General features: G+C 41.7%; 1 protein-coding gene across 1 annotated transcript in view; it reads left to right on the forward strand.

Moving 5' to 3' along the window:
• The first annotated feature begins 2,621 nt into the window (after nt 1-2,621).
• LOC126281565 (malate synthase-like) overlaps nt 2,622-18,620 on the forward strand; it is a 112,170-nt gene continuing 96,171 nt past the window's right edge. The window contains exon 1 of the mRNA XM_049980638.1: nt 2,622-2,705. Within this exon, the coding sequence (XP_049836595.1) occupies nt 2,637-2,705 (69 nt within the window). The 5' untranslated portion in view covers nt 2,622-2,636. The remainder of the gene's footprint in view (nt 2,706-18,620) is intronic.

Here is an 18,620-nt window from a genome sequence, read left to right on the forward strand (position 1 = left end):
CATTTAGTCTGGGTGGATGTCATATGATATTCCTTCCAAAAAAATGGTTCAAATGGCTCTGAGCACTATGGGACTCAACTGCTGTGGTCATTAGTCCCCTAGAACTTAGAACTACTTAAACCTAACTAACCTAAGGACATCACACACATCCATGCCCGAGGCAGGATTCGAACCTGCGACCGTAGCAGTTGCACTGTTCCGGACTGCGCGCCTAGAACCGCGAGACCACCGCGGCCGGCATATTCCTTCCAGTCGATAGTCTGTTGACACTTCACCGTTTTCTTTTTGTTTTGTTTCGCGCGCGCGCGCGCGCGCGCGCGCGTGTGTGTGTGTGTGTGTGTGTGTGTGTGTGTGTGTGTGTGTGGCCTCTGACCGCACTCGCTCTGCTAAACATATATGCATAATGACGGATACCCAAGCTACAGTATGAAAATATGTTAATAGCTCGAACATTACCTACGTTGGGCATCATATTACATTAATCGGAAATATTTGTTCTTAGACGATCTTTCGATGTATAGCATCGACTTTTACCTCGATTTTTTTACAGTTGGGGAGTGTCTAGCAAAAAGGAGAAATATATATCTCTTTGTTCTCCATGGAGAACGTCCTTGCAAAACTTATTCAACATCAGTGATCCACATTTGAGACCTTTCCCTTGTAAGACTAAGGAGAAATTAAGCATTTCAACACTTCGGGCCCGATGACCTAGTAGTAAAGCACATGTCTGGAGGCCTACGAGTCGAAGGATCGAATCCCAGTTGGACTACAGAATATTTCAGTATGCCTTTAACGTAGCATTCACTTGTCCTTACTTGTCAAGGTACGCCATAAACGACGCATGGATCAGGTTCCATGGTAAACTGTGACCGTTTCCCCCGGTAGGATTACTGGGTAACTTAGGGACACACAAGTCGCCGAACTGGCTTACAATAGAAATATTTGCACCAGGCCGTTGAGCCACAAGAAATTCCAGTATTATTATTATTGTTGTTATTATCATTATCACTACTGCGCGAATTTTTGCAATGAACTTTTATTAAATACAATTAAGTTAGAGGTAAAACCGTTACAAGTTTGTAGCCGATGTCAGCCATGTTAGTAGCCCCAAACATTAGATTCTGGTAGAACTGTTTTCATAAAAAAAATTCCAGGTTGCTTACAGGTATACCAGTCGTTCTGATTATTGTCTGAAGAGTGAAGGTGTCACTTTTCATTTGTAAGTGGACTCGTTCAAGCGGTATTTTATTTTGTAGGCATTTCTTTTAGCTGCGCCTGGTTACTTTTATTCTAGTAGTTTTATTTCTCTAATTTGATTTTAGATATCCTATCAGGACTCCTCGAAGAGCGCAGTCGTTGAACGCTAGGAGAAGGAAATATTGGAAACCGTCCAGACGTAACAAAATATGTTCTCAGCTTTCGGACAGGGAACGTAGACGGAACTTAAGTTTCGCCATTCCTTATAAAGGAAACTGCTGGATCACGAAGGCAGCCGTTTCACATCTCATACTTCGCTTCTTGGCTATTCTAAACATATAACAGAAATACGTTACATTAACGAGGCCAAATTTGTCGTATTACTGGATCAAATATGCCTTTAAGACCACAAAAACGTCTCAAAATACATTACTGACGCTGATTGTTCACGAAATTTGATATTTACTATTTAAATAAAGTGTGGCACGGAGACGAGCGAAATTAAGAACGAGACGCAACTGTCAACAGTAGTCTGCTAGTTTTTAGAGTCTTGCAGCCGCTGGCTGTCACGTAAGTAGTGACAATAGCTGCAACGAAGATTTTTCCGTCGGCATGTTCCGTAGCTCGTGCACTCAACATAAAACAGAAAAGAAAATATCTATTACGCCTATGTTTCTCATAGTATCGTAACACACAGGACATTTGAATAAACATAAAATCCAAGAGGTTGAAAATATTGCTACAGGTGTAAAGTTCTTTTATTTAGAACACGACCGGCTTCGGACTCTTGTAAGCCCATTTTCTGGTGTCGAAACTTGGTGCTGTGACTCCGAGCTTAGCGGTGGACGAATACAAGACGCGGTGTGCTACCACTGAGCGCAGAGCATGGAGTGTTCTAAATGAAAGAACCTAACAACTGTAGCGGTATTTTTAACCTCTGGTATAATTCTCGGTTCCGGATGTTCCTCCGACAATTGTTTGCACATAAAATCATTTTAACATATACTGTAATAGGTTAGCCAGGAAGAACAGCATTGTGAATGCTCCAATATCTCGCCACCCTTAAGAGTTGGTAGAGGACAACAATGGGAAAGGATTATAGGGAAGAGTATCTGTCATTGTAATGGTTGCACTGTGACGTGCCCCGGTCAAAAAGACGTTAAATAATTAATATTTAGCGGTAAGAGTAGCACGACCACCTCAGTTTTTTTCGGGTACACGCCGAAATTGTGCCTGTATATTACGCACATTCTTTACGGCTTGCCTCGTCTTGTTTGTATTGAAGGGAAAGAACCCAGCCTGATAAGCGTAACAATGATAGAGGAGGCTCTCTGACGTAGCAGCAGAGAAGACCAGCGTGACCTCGCTCTGGCGGGACTCTGAACCCAGCTGGCTTATCAGCCCGGCCGCGGCTGTTTGCAGTTTTTCGTGGGACCGCCATGGCGGCAGACGCAGCCACTGTACGCCGCCTACGCGTCCTCTCCAGGGTCATTGCTGGCGTCCGCAAGGTAGTGTACCTGCGCGTGCCCCGCAGAAACTGACACCGATAAACAACAGACAGCGCTACCGCTCTCAGAACCCTCCTTTTGCTACCAGCTGACAACACTTATGAGGTACAAGGTGTCCCAGGAGGAGTGGTCAATATTGAGGCATATGACAGGAACGATCATTCGAAGCAAAAGAGTCCAATAAACATGGGCTTTAAAATTCCTTAATGTCTATGAGCACTTTTCTTCTTCGATAGTGTGAAACAAATCTCCTCTGGTGCAAGCTCTTTGCTTTTCATGTTTTGGGGGCAGGAAGTAGTATGGAGCAAACCAATAAAAAGATTGTCTAGTAAATATGAGCTCTAAAATGCATACCTTAAGAGGTAAGAGCACTTTTTCCGTAACATGTGTTTCATAGTAGCTAAGGTAAACAAGCCTTCGTTGAGCTTAAGATATGCACTTCAAATCCCACGTTTAGTGGACTTTTTTCTTGTTTTCGTGCATACCATCACTTCTCTAAATTGTTGTTGTTGTTGTTGTCTTCAGTCCTGAGACTGGTTTGATGCAGCTCTCCATGCAACTCTATCCTGTGCAAGCTTCTTCATCTCCCAGTACCTACTGCAACCTACCTCCTTCTGAATCTGCGTAGTGTATTCATCTCTTGGTCTCCCTCTACGATTTTTACCCTCCACGCTGCCCTCCAATGCTAAATTTGTGATCCCTTGATGCCTCAAAACATGTCCTACCAACCGATCCCTTCTTCTAGTCAAGTTGTGCCACAAACTCATCTTCTCCCCAATTCTATTCAATACCTCCTCATTAGTTACGTGATCTACCCATCTAATCTTCAGCATTCTTCTGTAAAACCACATTTCGAAAGCTTCTATTCTCTTCTTGTCCAAACTAGTTATCGTCCATGTTTCACTTCCATACAGGGCTACACTCCAAACAAATACTTTCAGAAATGACTTCCTGACACTTAAATCTATACTGGATGTTAACAAATTTCTCTTCTTCAGGAACGCTTTTCTTGCCATTGCCAGTCTACATTTTATATCCTCTCTACTTCGACCATCATCAGTTATTTTACTTCCTAAATAGCAAAACTCCTTTACTACTTTAAGTGTCTCATTTCCTAATCTAATTCCCTCAGCATCACCCGATTTAATTTGACTACATTCCATTATCCTCGTTTTGCTTTTGTTGATGTTCATCTTATATCCTCTTTTCAAGACACTTTCCATTCCGTTCAACTGCTCTTCCAAGTCCTTTGCTGTCTCTGACAGAATTACAATGTCATCAGCGAACCTCAAAGTTTTTATTTCTTCTCCATGAATTTTAATACCTACTCCAAATTTTTCTTTTGTTTCCTTTACTGCTTGCTCAATATACAGATTGAATAACATCGGGGAGAGGCTACAACCCTGTCTCACTCCTTTCCCAACCACTGCTTCCCTTTCATGCCCCTCGACTCTAATAACTGCCATCTGGTTTCTGTACAAATTGTAAATAGCCTTTCGCTCCCTGTATTTTACCCCTGCCAACTTTAGAATTTGAAAGAGAGTATTCCAGTCAACATTGTCAAAAGCTTTCTCTAAGTCTACAAATGCTAGAAATGTAGGTTTGCCTTTTCTTAATCTTTCTTCTAAGATAAGTCGTAAGGTCAGTATTGCCTCACGTGTTCCAACATTTCTACGGAATCCAAACTGATCCTCCCCGAGGTCCGCATCTACCGGTTTTTCCATTCGTCTGTAAAGAATTCGCGTTAGTATTTTGCAGCTGTGACTTATTAAACTGATAGTTCGGTAATTTTCACATCTGTCAGCGCCTGCTCTCTTTGGGATTGGAATTATTATATTCTTCTTGAAGTCTGAGGGTGTTTCACCTGTCTCATACATCTTGCTCACCAACTGGTAGAGTTTTGTCATGACTGGCTCTCCCAAGGCCGTCAGTAGTTCTAATGGAATGTTGTCTACTCCGGGGGCCTTGTTTCGACTCAGGCCTTTCAGTGCTCTGTCAAACTCTTCACGCAGTATCTTACCTCCCATTTCGTCTTCATCTACATCCTCTTCTATTTCCATAATATTGTCCTCAAGTACATCGCCCTTGTATAAACCTTCTATATACTCCTTCCACCTTTCTGCCTTCCCTTCTTTGCTTAGAACTGGGTTGCCATCTGAGCTCTTGATATTCATACACGTGGTTCTCTTCTCTCCAAAGGTCTCTTTAATTTTCCTGTAGGCAGTATCTATCTTACCCCTAGTGAGATAAGCTTCTACATCCTTACATTTGTCCTCTAGCCATCCCTGCTTAGCCATTGTGCACTTCCTGTCGATCTCATTTTTGAGACGTTTGTATTCCTTTTTGCCGGCTTCATTTACTGCATTTTTATATTTTCTCCTTTCATCAATTAAATTCAATATTTCTTCTGTTACCCAAGGATTTCTAGCCGCCCTCGTCTTTTTACCTACTTTATCCTCTGCTGCCTTCACTACTTCATCCCTCAGAGCTACCCATTCTTCTTCTACTGTATTTCTTTCCCCCATTGCTGTCAATTGTTCCCTTATGCTCTCCTTGAAACTCTGTACAACCTCTGGTACTTTCAGCTTATCCAGATCCCATGTCCTTAAATTCCCACCTTTTTGCAGTTTCTTCAGTTTTAACCTACAGGTCATAACCAATAGATTGTGGTCAGAGTCCACATCTGCCCCTGGAAATGTCCTACAATTTAAAACCTGATTCCTAAATCTCTGTCTTACCATTATATAATCTATCTGATACCTTTTAGTATCTCCAGGATTCTTCCATGTATACAACCTTCTTTTATGATTCTTAAACCAAGTGTTAGCTATGATTAAGTTATGCTCTGTGCAAAATTCTACCAGACGGCTTCCTCTTTCATTTCTTAGCCCCAATCCATAATCACCTACTATGTTTCCTTCTCTCCCTTTTCCTACTGACGAATTCCAGTCACCCATGACTATTAAATTTTCGTCTCCCTTCACTACCTGAATAATTTCTTTTATCTCATCATACATTTCATCAATTTCTTCATCATCTGCAGAGCTAGTTGGCATATAAACTTGTACTACTGTAGTAAGTGTGGGCTTCGTATCTATCTTGGCCACAATAATGCATTCACTATGTTGTTTGTAGTAGCTTACCCGCATTCCTATTTTCCTATTCATTATTAAACCTACTCCTGCATTACCCCTATTTGATTTTGTGTTTATAACCCTGTAGTCACCTGACCAGAAGTCTTGTTCCTCCTGCCACCGAACTTCACTTATTCCCACTATATCTAACTTTAACCTATCCATTTCCCTTTTTAAATTTTCTAACCTACCTGCCCGTTTAAGGGATCTGACATTCCACACTCCGATCCGTAGAACGTCAGTTTTCTTTTTCCTGATAACGGCATCCTCTTGAGTAGTCCCTGCCCAGAGATCCGAATGGGGACTATTTTACCTCCGGAATATTTTACCCAAGAGGATGCCATCATCATTTAATCATACAGTAAAGCTGCATGTCCTCGGGAAAAATTACGGCTGTAGTTTCCCCTTGCTTTCAGCCGTTCGCAGTACCAGCACAGCAAGGCCGTTTTGGTTAATGTTGCAAGGCCAGATCAGTCAATCATCCAGACTGTTGCCCCTACAACTACTGAAAAGGCTGCTGCCCCTCTTCAGGAACCACACGTTTGTCTGGCCTCTCAACAGATACCCCTCCGTTGTGGTTGCACCTACGGTACGGCCATCTGTATCGCTGAGGCACGCAAGCCTCCCCACCAACGGCAAGGTCCATGGTTCATGGGGGGGAGGGGGGGGGGGACTTCTAAATATGGAAAGCAAAAAGCTTGTAGAAAAAGAGATTTGTTTCATAGTATCGAAGATGGGGATGTGCTCATAGCTCTTAAAATGTGAGTTTTAGAGTCCATGTTTACTGGACTTCTTTTGATTCGAATTATCGTTCATGCCACATCTCGGAATATTAACCATTCCTCCTGGGGCACCCTGTGTAGTACTGTGCTGTAATACATAAATCGACGAAAAAATGCGATCTATGTCTCCTTCACATTCCCCTGGATTCAATATTGATTCTGCTGATGATTGTCAAAAGTACACAAACGAGTCAAATAAGAAAACTTCTGCTACATGTTGGTTTGATTTGAGAACACGCTTTTCGGAACACATAATCATTTACCCTTCGCTGTGTGCACGCACACTTGTATTAGCTCCTAAACGAGACCGTTAGTGGGTCTTTGATTACAAATTCCTCCGATTGTATTCTAAATTCAATTTCAGAACCTTTAGTACACGACAGACGCATATGTATCTCTTACGCTTTTCACTTATCTAACGCACATAATATATTTAACCCTGTGACGTTGCTCTTCGTACGCAGATACAGACCGTTAAATACTCTTCCACCTATATTTTACACCGCAATTCCGTACCTGGGTCAGCAAAAGTATCGAACAGTTATCGTTGATCATTATTTTACTATTTCTGTACTTACTGTGACGTGTTTTTCTACACGAAGCTCATTTCATTGTACGGATTGCGCGGCAGTACGATACCATATTCAAGAATTTTCTAATAATGTTTTGTTTGCCTTATCTTGTACAACAACCAGTAGACCACAAAGTGACCTGGCGCTGACATGTTTTCACAAGTGGAAAAGTTGATGCAGATTTTATCCGATGAAACGCTCATTTTGGTGTCCTTGGATTTCTCGTTGTTCTGTTAGCTAAGATTTATTTTTCCATAGGGCATTCTATGGAATACAGCCACAGGCGTGACAACTTGTAACCCGCATTATAGTGTATGACGCATGAGCACATTTTTAGTAATAATGGCATTAAAATATATAAAATGTTTTCATATAATATTAATGTGGTCGTCGTTGTTTAGCGGGTAGAGGACTAGTCTGCAGCCCTGGAGATCCCGACTTCCCGACAGGGGTGAGTATTTGTCCTCCTTACAAACCCTCCACGACGGCATGCAAGACTGATTTCGTCCAAATTTATGGTACACATAGGACTATGAGAGAAATGAAAGTGACAAAAGTGGGAGCTTCATATGGCTATGCGTTTCGAAAAAAATGGCATCTTTGGCGTGGGTCGAGCGAGACATGAGCCATTTAAGTTCGCGCAGTTTCCAGGGTGCGGTTGGGGCAGTGGAAAGATAATCCGAGAGTTGTGGGATTGCTTCCTTAAATGGGTTATTCACGTTGCTTGCACTGTCAAGTAAACCGAAATAATGCTTAATATATTGTTCAAATGTGTGTGACATCTTATGGGACTTAACTGCTAAGGTCATCAGTCCTTAAGTTTACACACTATTTAACCTAAATTATCCTAAGGACAAACACACACACACACATGCCCGAGGGAAGACTCGAACCTCCGCCGGGACCAGCCGCACACTCGATGACTGCAGCGCTTTAGACCGCTCGGCTAATCGCTCGCGGCCCAATATATTGTATTTATTAATATTTTCATAAAATGCAATAAAATAAAAAGCAAAGGAAAATTTGGGGCTGCAAATAAATTTCCAAGAATGGATCGTAATGTGTGTGTATGAGAATTTCATACATCAAGTTAGATACTTTTATTATTTTACAGTTGATGGTTTACATGGTCTGGGGTGATATTCATGGTATAAACAGGAGTGACATCTTGCGCACGCTATAAATGCCGCAATTTTTACAGTTACATGGTTGTTTTAAAGTTATCATAGAGAAACAAACTTGGCTTATATTCGTGGGAGGTTATCTCTCATCACACAGTTTGGCAGCAAATCACGTGTAACGTATCATTTCGCCAAATAATTGCTTGGATAGCTGCCGATGTACAACGGAATTTATTTTGATGCAGTCTTCTCCAAGGTCAACATAAAACTAACGAAATACGAAGCTCTGTACGCGTTAATCACAATCTCTTATCAAAATTTTATGTACAGAATTCCCGTGGAAATTTATTTCAAAGCCCAAATCTTCGTTTACTTTTCGTTTTCATGCCTTTCATGAAAATATAATAAACACAATATACTGAGTTTCATTTCAGTTTTTCTGCAGTATAAGTAATGTAAAAATTCAATATAAAAAAATAAAGAAGTTTCCATGTGAGGACTCGAACCCACGACCCTCGAATTATCGTTCTGTAATCTTTCCGATGCGCCGACCGCTGCGTGCCAGCGGGATTATTATTATTTTTTTTTTTTAACAGCTTGGCCACCTGGAGCTCCCACCTCTGTAACTTTCATTTAAGGCCGAGGCCTGCACACACCGTAAATCTGGACGAAATCAGTGATAACAGAGTAGGCGCGGTCTCCTTGTCAACCTGCTATCAAGCAAGAAGTGGGGACCTTTTCCGGGGGTTGCAGACGGCCGCGGCGAGGGACTGGCCACTATCCGCCTGCTAGTACCGCGTAAAGGAAATTCTGCTGGACCCTACCTGCAGAGCGATAGCTTAGACACAGGCTTGCGCCACAGACTTTACGTTTTTATAACAATAATAAACTGTTTCAGTACAAATATAAATAAATATTTTAATGTGATAATAATAATTCTTTCACTTCCGTGATTTTCACACTGCCTTAGCATAACGTTCAACAAATTACAGTTCAAGCAACTATGGCCTTTGAAAAGCGAAAATTTGAAAAATTCACATATAACACCGTTAATTTAATAACCATTATTGCAGAAAACGCTCACAACTTTGATAACATTATCTACAAAATATAAAATCGAAGTGTGCATCTACAATTATCAGAACTTCAATAGGCATCTCGACTGCGGGCACTAGCCTTTTCTACGTTAGGATTTTCGAACCATGTCGGATTTATTGCTGACACAACGGAACTGTCTCGAAATCTGGCAGAAAACCCAAACAGATTCTGGTCGTACGTAAAGTGTATCAGTGGCGACAGACGCAACCAGTACCTACACTGCGCGATAACAGTGGTAATATAATAGATGTCAGTGCCACTGAAGCAGAATTACTAAATACTGTTTTCCGAAATTTCTTCGCGAAAGAAGACGAAGTAAATAGTCCAGAATTTGAATCAAGAACGACTGTCAACATGAGTAACTGACACGTAGAAATCCTCGACGAAGCGTGCCTATGGAGCACCGTCTCAGATGTGGACTGAATTCGTGATTTCCTGTCAGAATGGTCATAGTTCGTAATAACTAACGGAAAGCCATCGAGTAAAACAGAAATAATATCTGGCGTTGCCCAAGTAAGTGTTATAGGTTCTCTGGTGTTCCCGATCTGCATAAACGATTTAGGAGACGATCTGATTAGTCCTCTTAGCCTCTTAGATTGTTTGCAGATGATGCTGCCACTTACAGTCTTGTCAAGTCATTTGATGATCAAAAGGAATTGCAGAATGATTTGGACAAGATATCTGTATGGTTCAAAAATTGATAATTGACTCCAAATAATGATAAGGGTGGAGTCATCCACATGAATGCTAAAAGGAATCCACTAAACTTCGGTAAGACGATAAATCACACAAGTCTAAAGGATGTAAACTCAGCTAAATACTTAGGGATTATAACTACAAATAACTTACGTTGGAAAGATCACGTAGATAATGTTATGGAGAAAGCAAACCAAAGACGGCTATTTACTGACAGAACACTTAGAAAATATTGACAGATCTAAAGACAGTGCCTGCACTAAAATTGTTCGCCCTCTGCTAGAGCACTGCTGAGCTGCATGGAATACTTACCAAATAGGATTGACGGAAGACATCGAAAAAGTTCAGAGAAGGGCAACTCGTTTAGTATTATTGCGAAATAGGAGAGAGAGTGCAATGGATATGATACACATTTGGGGTCACAGTTCTTAAAACAAAGGCGTTTTTCGTTGGGGCTTGATCTTCTGCCAAAATTTAAATCACGAATTTTCTCCTCAGGGTATGAAAATATTTTGTTTCCTTCCACCTACACATGAAGGAATGATCATCATAGTAAAATAACAGAAATCAGAGCTCGTAAGGAGTGATTTAAGTGTTCGTTTTTCCTGCGCACTCTTCGAGAATGGAACGCTGGAGAAGTAGCTTGAATGTGGTTCAATGAACCGAGTGCCAGACACTTAATTCTGAATTGCACATTAATGATGTATATTCAGATACCGTACGGTTCGCCTTCGTATATGTACGTTTTCTTCTCCGTAATATTCTGTGCAGTGTATCTGTGAGCAATTTAGACGTTTTGCACGCTGTAAATTTGTCGTGCCTTTGTACTCACCACTAAGATGCAGCTCTTATCCGTAACGCAGCAGAACTGTCTACAAGAAATCTGGAACATGCACTCTCTTCTGAAAACCCACCACTATTGTTGCCCAGTGGTCTTAGCGCGGGACGACGAATGTAACTTACTGTCCGAAGTCCTTATGTATAAAATAATGTCCGTCTGTATGTGAAGGCTAATCTCGGGAACCGCAGTAGTGATTTTGATACCGTTTTCACTAATAGACAGACTGATTCATGTCTAAAATTTATAATCGGTCACAAGACAGTTAATCTGATGTAGATACCTAATGTTACCCGTGCGAAGCTGGAGAATGTCGCTAGTTTAAAAATATAAACACTTCTCTACTAAAATGTGGTTGGAGGATTCATGACACAAATGACCACCTCTTCCCCCCTGTCCCTTGGATTCAGCCTGCACATACCGTTGGTGTAGCCCATGTGACCATCGATCATCTGCGGTGCTGGGAAAACCATCGCAGCTACAGATTCGAGATAGCCACTCAATATCTAATTACCAGTGCAATTGGTAACACAGCTGCATATACCTGCCGCCTGCTTACCTAATAGAAACCACGCCTTTTCTGATAACACATCAGATGCCTCATTACCGACTTAGTCTAACCATGGTCATTCAGGCGCAACAATTGTGCTTGTTTTTGTTATCCAATGCAACAACAGCACACCTCGCAACCAGGAAGCTCAACTATTGAGTAAGTGTGGAAACACAACCTAAAAGCCAGTAAACAATATGCCAAATCACTGTGCTGTTCAGGACAGGTACACACGCCTACGACTGCACACAGAGAACACTGGTTTCCTGGTAGTCCAAGTGCAGAAATTCCATTACAAACAGAACATCACGCACACTCCATTAGCTCTGCAGCTTTTTCTTGCAGTTTTAAAGAAACTATTCTATTTTTGTATTAGTTGTAGCTTCATACACTGAAGAGCCAAAGGACCTGGTACACCTGCCTAATATCATGTACGGCCCCCGCGAGCACGCAGAAGTGCTACAACACGATTTGGCATGGACTCGACTAATGTCTGAAATATGATGGAAGGAACTGACACCATGAAACCTACGCGGCTGTCCATAAATCCGTAAGAGTACGAGGGGTTGGAGAGTTCTTCTGAACAGCACTTTGCAAGACAACCCAACTATGCTCAGTAATGTTCATGTCTGAATTAGGTGGCTAGCGGAAGTGTTTAAACTCAGAAGAATGTTCCTGGAGCCACACCGTGGCAATTTGGGCGTGTGGGGTGTGCATTGTCATGCTGGAATTGGCCAAGTCCGTCGGAATTCACAATGGACATGAATGAATGCAGGTGATCAGACAGGTTACTTACGCACGTGTCACCTGTCAGAGTCGTATCTAGATGTAATCAGGGGTCCCATATCACTCCAACTGCACAAGCCACACCATTACAGGGACTCCACCACCCTGACCAGTCCCCTGCTGACATACAGGGTCCATGGATTGATGAGGTTGTCTCCATACCCGTACATGTCTAACCCGCTCGGAACAGTTTTAAGCCAGACTCATTCGACCACGCAACATTTTTCCAGCCATCAACAGTCCAACGTCGGTGTTGACGGATGAAGGCGTGGGGTAAAGCTTTGTCTCGTACAGTCAAGCCCAAACGGGTGATGTTTCGTTGAATAGTTCGCACGCGGACACTTGTTGATGGCCCAGCATTGAAATCTACAGCAATTTTTGGAAGTGTTGCACTTCTGTCACGTTGAACGATTGTCTTTAGTTGTGGTTGGTCCCGTCCTTGCAGGATTTTTTTTCCGGCTGTAGCGATATCGGAGATTTGATGTTTTACCGGATTCCTGATATACACGGTACACTCGTGGAATGGTCGTACGGGATGATGTGTCCCATCACTCGTGCGCCGACAATAACACTACTTTCAAACTCATTTAAATCTTGATAACCTGCCACTGTAGCAGCAGTAACCGATCTTTCAACTGCGCCAGGCACTTGTTGTCTTATATAGGCTTTGCCGACAGCGTTGCCGTAGTCTGCCTTTTTATATATCTCTGTATTTCAGTACGCCTGCATATACCAGTTTCTTTGATATTTCAGTGTAAGTCATGTTAATGGTGAAGTGTCAATAATTTCGATCATGGTCATACTTATTGTGATATCTGACATTGAAGTAACATACTCCGCGAAATTCGAAAAGTTTGCAATGAAAAGTAGGAATCGCTGTTATTTCGTATTTGTTACATACTGTAGCATACACTGCTGTGTATGAAATGTAGCTAACTTTTTTTTTCGTCAGTACTGAGAAGAGGTCTTATCTATTTCCAGTCTCGCGAATATGGCTTTTACATTGCGTACTCAGTTCCGACCGCACACCGATAAATTCAGAATGAAATATTCATAACATTCCTAAATTGAGATATGGTAAATTGTAGCACAAAAGAAATAAAGCATTTTGTCATATGGCTAACATGCAGAACTTTCTTATCCATGGCAATATATCACAAGCCATAGTTTTTATTTTCAATTTGCAGTGCAGTTCTGTAATTTCTCAAGACTGAAAAAGGAATTTGGTACTACGAAAACGAATATGAAAAGTCCTTCCTTACTTTATTGCAAACTGATACAACGAGGTGTTCCATAGGCTGTTGACCTCTCTGGATGCTAATTGCTTGTTTAATAAGATACTATGTTTCAGGAGTCCAACGCAACAGCTACTGCACAGTATGTTAGTTAGGTGCATGTGAGCAGACTGTACTGTGTTTTGACAAATGAAGTAAAATTAAACTTCTTAGCCAGAGAAATGTTCAAATGTTCCAATGTGTGTGAATTCCTAAGGGACATAACTGCTGAGGTCAACTTACACACTACTTAAACTAACGTATGCTAAGAAATGTAGACGTTACACATTGCTGATATGGTTCTTCAAATGGGAAAGGTTAGCAATCCACCAAAAATAAATCACTAATTCTGTTACAGTTTTGGTGGTTTCCTATAGTCCATCATGTATTAACGGTGAACGACGGGAATGGAAACTTACCAAAGGATTTTTTTGCTGCACTTTAATGGGCTGAAAAATACGAAAATAATTCACAACAAATAGTATACCATATATTTGTTCCTGCTCCCGTTCAGAGTGAAGTGGTGAATTTATTCACCTTAATTATTTTTTCATGTGTTAAGGATAAATTATATATGTTTTTAATTATTTTTCACATTAATGAGCAGTCCAAAGTGGATCATAAAATATAATAGAACGATGCTGCATTTTTGCTCTAGAATACAACTGATACAATAAAACTCTTTCATAAATCTGAAGTCGTGAACACTGACGACTTGCAGAATCATGCCAACTATTCGTCAAAGTCAGTATCATTCATAAATCAAAAGGTACTTGTAGTAAAGATTCAATCCCTCACTGTGTACAGGGATAGAAATGGAAAGATGGTACGCTATTTGCTTACTTTTTCATACTTCAGAGATAACTGTTGTGCAGAAAAAAATCCTTTGGTAAGTATTAGTCCCAAGTGTTTATTACCAGACATACAAGTACACTGGGTCACAGGATTTGCATGAAATTGCAACACGATTGCAGATTAACTTTCATGTGACTCGTTAAACTTTTTTTTCAACTTCACGCCAGCGACGACTTTTGAATAACGCATATATATTTCTAGCAGCCACGTTAAATTTTGCTGATTTTGCAAAAAAAAGCAGAAATTGGAAAAAGTTAATATTTATAGGCATAAATGCAAATATAGTTTGTTATGAAGCTACACTGTGAGGGTAAATGTATTTATTACGATATTGTTGCTTTAAAAACACAAGAACAAGATTGTGCGGTAGTTCTTATTCACGCACTTGTCATTCTCGAAATCTGATCATGTATTTCCAGCATTGCTCACTTTATTTTGCACTGCCTTTCCTGGTGGGAAGAGCACATGATTTATGCTAGTTAGGATTTCTTTAAACATGTCAATACATGAGACGGTTTAAGTTTTGATTGTTATACATTGGATGTACGTTTCCCTAAGTTGCTCACCTGACTCGTCCTCAGTTACTTGTTTAATAAACCACAGTTGCAGGATTCTCCTGCAATTACAACAGCGTTAACATGTTAGTGAGGTGATTTTGTGTGAACTCCACTGTGTTTTCCCAAAGGAAGCAAATTTTAACTTCGAAGCAAAAAAACACCCGCTTTTTGTCCTAAATCGCTACTGACGACGCTTTTCTCAAAGATGAAAGTTTAACAAGTCAGGCGAAAATAAAGCAATTCTTTTGTTGAAATTTCAGCAGAATCCTTCAGTCCAGTCTGCTTCTAATAACGAACAACTGGTACTGTAAGTTACCAGTGTATTTTCTTTTTACAACTCAAACCCTCTGAAACAGTAATTTATTAACTGAGGGCATGTCAGATCAATAGCATATGAAAAGACACATCCTCAATATAAAAATAAACGTGTAATTTCTCCACTTATGTTGTTGCAAAGCCATATTAATGGTCATTTAACTAGCTTATGCTGTCGCAAATCCACACTAACGGTCATTTCACCAGTCACCGATTCCTTTAAAAAACCGCATTATTCCGTTGAAAAAGTCTATAGTTACTGCATAACGCTGTTTATAAGAAAGCTCTGCATGTTAATACTATGGTAATATACAATCATCTTTGCATGCTATCGTTTGCCAGAATCTCATTTCGTTACCTCGAACCCTTTATGAGGTACGAGGGATGTTATGGATATTTCAATTCTGGCTTTTGTCACTGGCACGTGCGATCTGAACTCAGTGCACTACACAAATTCATTTTTCTGGAACTAGAAGACAGAGATTTCCTCCCAAGTCCAAAACAAACTCGATATGTTTGCTACATTTAATATGCAGATACGTACGCTCTAACACGCACGAAACGCCAAATCATTGCGACCCATATTCCCCAATGCAAAATTTTCCAATTTTTCGCAGTGTCTTACTTAAATACAAAATATCACAAAAACTACTACCATTAACAAAATGGGGACACTTCAGCATAAAGCTGACATATAAAGCTGAAAGTAACGAAATAATCTTTTTTTTTAGCACACAGTTTCTCTAAGACTGTTGGGCGAGCGCCTCTATTTTGCTATCTCAGCGCGTCATCCACCAGCGCCGCTGTTGCTGGCATTCAGTACCTCGTACATTCCGGCTCGCAGGCAGGTGCTGGTCCGCGCCAATGAGGCCGCCATTCCGGCTGTCATTGTTTGCTGGCCGATTCACGCTGGTTCCGCTATGCAGGTAACCTGCTTTCTTTCTCTGCGTGCCGTATGACATCTATGAGCGCAGACCGTATCGCCTTTATACACTGTCTATAGTCACATTAATGGGACCACACACTAAGTTCGACGTTATCGTGCAGTAACTACTCACAAAGCGTAGGTGGCATCACTAGCAGTGGGGACATTATAAAGAGTGTCATGAGGATGCGGAAACAGTGCACTCTTATAACGCCGAAACGAAGCGATTTATCTGACGTCAAAACGGCATGCTCACTGACTTCCAAGCCAAGGGTGGAAGTATTTCCGAAATGACTAAGTTTATAGACTATTCGCGTGCTACCATGGTTAAACTACACCCCGTATGGCAAAATGGCGGTATTCAAAACCGGCGCCATAGTAATTGTGGTGTGCCGAGGGCCATACATGGCAGTGGTGAACGACGGCTATGGAGATGTGTACGAGCGGAGCGAAGTGCAACTGTTGAGCATGTGGCGCTAGAGGGAGTGGCAGGACTGGGCTCAGATGTGACTGGTTCTAGTTCCTTGCTAAAATAATTTTTATTTCATTTAAGCAAGCTCTAAATATTTATTTTCTCATACAAATGGCACAATTTAGAAATTTAGAAGACAATTGCCTTTTCCAGACCAAAACTGTTACAGCATGGGCAAACAAATCAGCTTTGTAGCTGCTCAACAAGAAGAATTTACTCAACTCAAAAATACTCACACAACAGAATGAAATTCGACTACAGTGAAAACAGATGAAGTATCACGCTGCTTCGTAATAAAAAAGATTTAAAATACATACATACTAAAAGTTACACACAATATCATTACACAAGGAGCAAATTCTACTTCAAATTCTTAAGAGAATTTTTATAACAACAATACAGTCCAGATAAGAAGCAACTGCAACATGACAGTTAAATAAGGAGTGGGTTGATTGCATAGAACATAACGAAAAATGACATCAAATCCAAAACCAAATGACATACCACTTAATAACAGCTGCAGACTTTCAACACCAGAGAACAGCCATGTCTAGTAACTCACTCACTCATCCAGTTCCACTGTCTCCAGGTTCTGCTTCAGTAACAGCCAGCCAGATATCCCTAAAGCAAACTGCACCCGGTATCGCAAGTCTCCAGCCAACACCCTATTCCTTGTTGTTGCCGTCCACAATGGCAACCACGGCGTCCAGTTAAATCCAACGGCCGCTTCCACTACTGAGCTCTGACCGTGGTAGATACTCGCTCGCCGTCCAAAATCAGATTCCTCGTACTGCTAGCTGTTCTGCGAAGGTCCCCTCCGTGGTGCCTGCGCTGCGATGTACGCGGAGCAGAGCAGCCACCGAGCTGCTCAACCATGTATACCGCGCAATGGAGCGGTTTTCGACTCCCAGATGAACCAAGGGGCTACCAGCAGTACCTTGTCAGCGGTCGTTCAGCAAAGGTTGCTGCGCACGGGCCTCCACAGCAGGCGCCTGGCTCATGCACCAATACTGACTGCTGCTCATTCGCGGCGAAGGCTGAAATTAACACGCCAATACCGCCACTGGACGTCCACTAAAAAGCAGCAGGTTACCTTTTCTGATAAATCACGTTGTATGCTCCATCAGACAGGTGGCTGTTGGCGTGTATGGCTTGATATGCTGCAACAATCGTCGAAAGGGTCCAGGCCGAAAGAGGGAGCACAATGATCTGGAGAATTTTTTTGGCATTTCCTTGGCATTTCCTTGGTGATATTGTCATTCTGAAATCCACAATGGATCAGCACAAGTATGCATCTATCATTGAGGACCATGTCCTCCCCTAAATGCAATTTATTTTTCCTCACCACGATGGTATTTACGTAGAGGACAATGCAACGTGTCATGCAAAAAATGGTTCAAATGACTCTGAGCACTACGGGACAACATCTGACGTCATCAGTCCCCTAGAGTTAGAAATACTTAAACCTTACTAACTTAAGGACAACACACACATACATGACCGAGGCAGGATTCGAACCTGCGACCGTAGCACATCGCGGTTCCGGACTGAAGCCCCTACAACCGCTCGGCCACAGCGGCCGACCGTGTCGCGCAGCTCGCTCTGTATTTGCATGGTCGGAAGAACACGAAGATAAGGTTACGTTACCCCTCTGCTGGCTCCCTGGACTTAAAACGAATCGAGCATCTGTCGGACCACTTCAATCGTGCCTTTGTCGCTATGGATCCCCACACGAGAAACGTGGCGTAGCTGACCAAGACACCGGAGTCGGCATGGCTCCACACCGCTGTCGGTACGTTCCAGAACCTCACCGTCTGTCTTCCTGCACGTCGCCAGCGGCCTGCGGTGCAAAAGCTGATTATTCAGGCTTGTGGCAGGTGGTCACATTAATGTGACTGGACGACTGGACAGCGTAGTTTTTACAAATGGTTATGTGTGTA

The sequence above is a fragment of the Schistocerca gregaria genome, chromosome 7 (genome assembly GCF_023897955.1).
Source record: "Schistocerca gregaria isolate iqSchGreg1 chromosome 7, iqSchGreg1.2, whole genome shotgun sequence".
In the NCBI taxonomy this organism is placed as follows: Eukaryota; Metazoa; Arthropoda; class Insecta; order Orthoptera; family Acrididae; genus Schistocerca; species Schistocerca gregaria.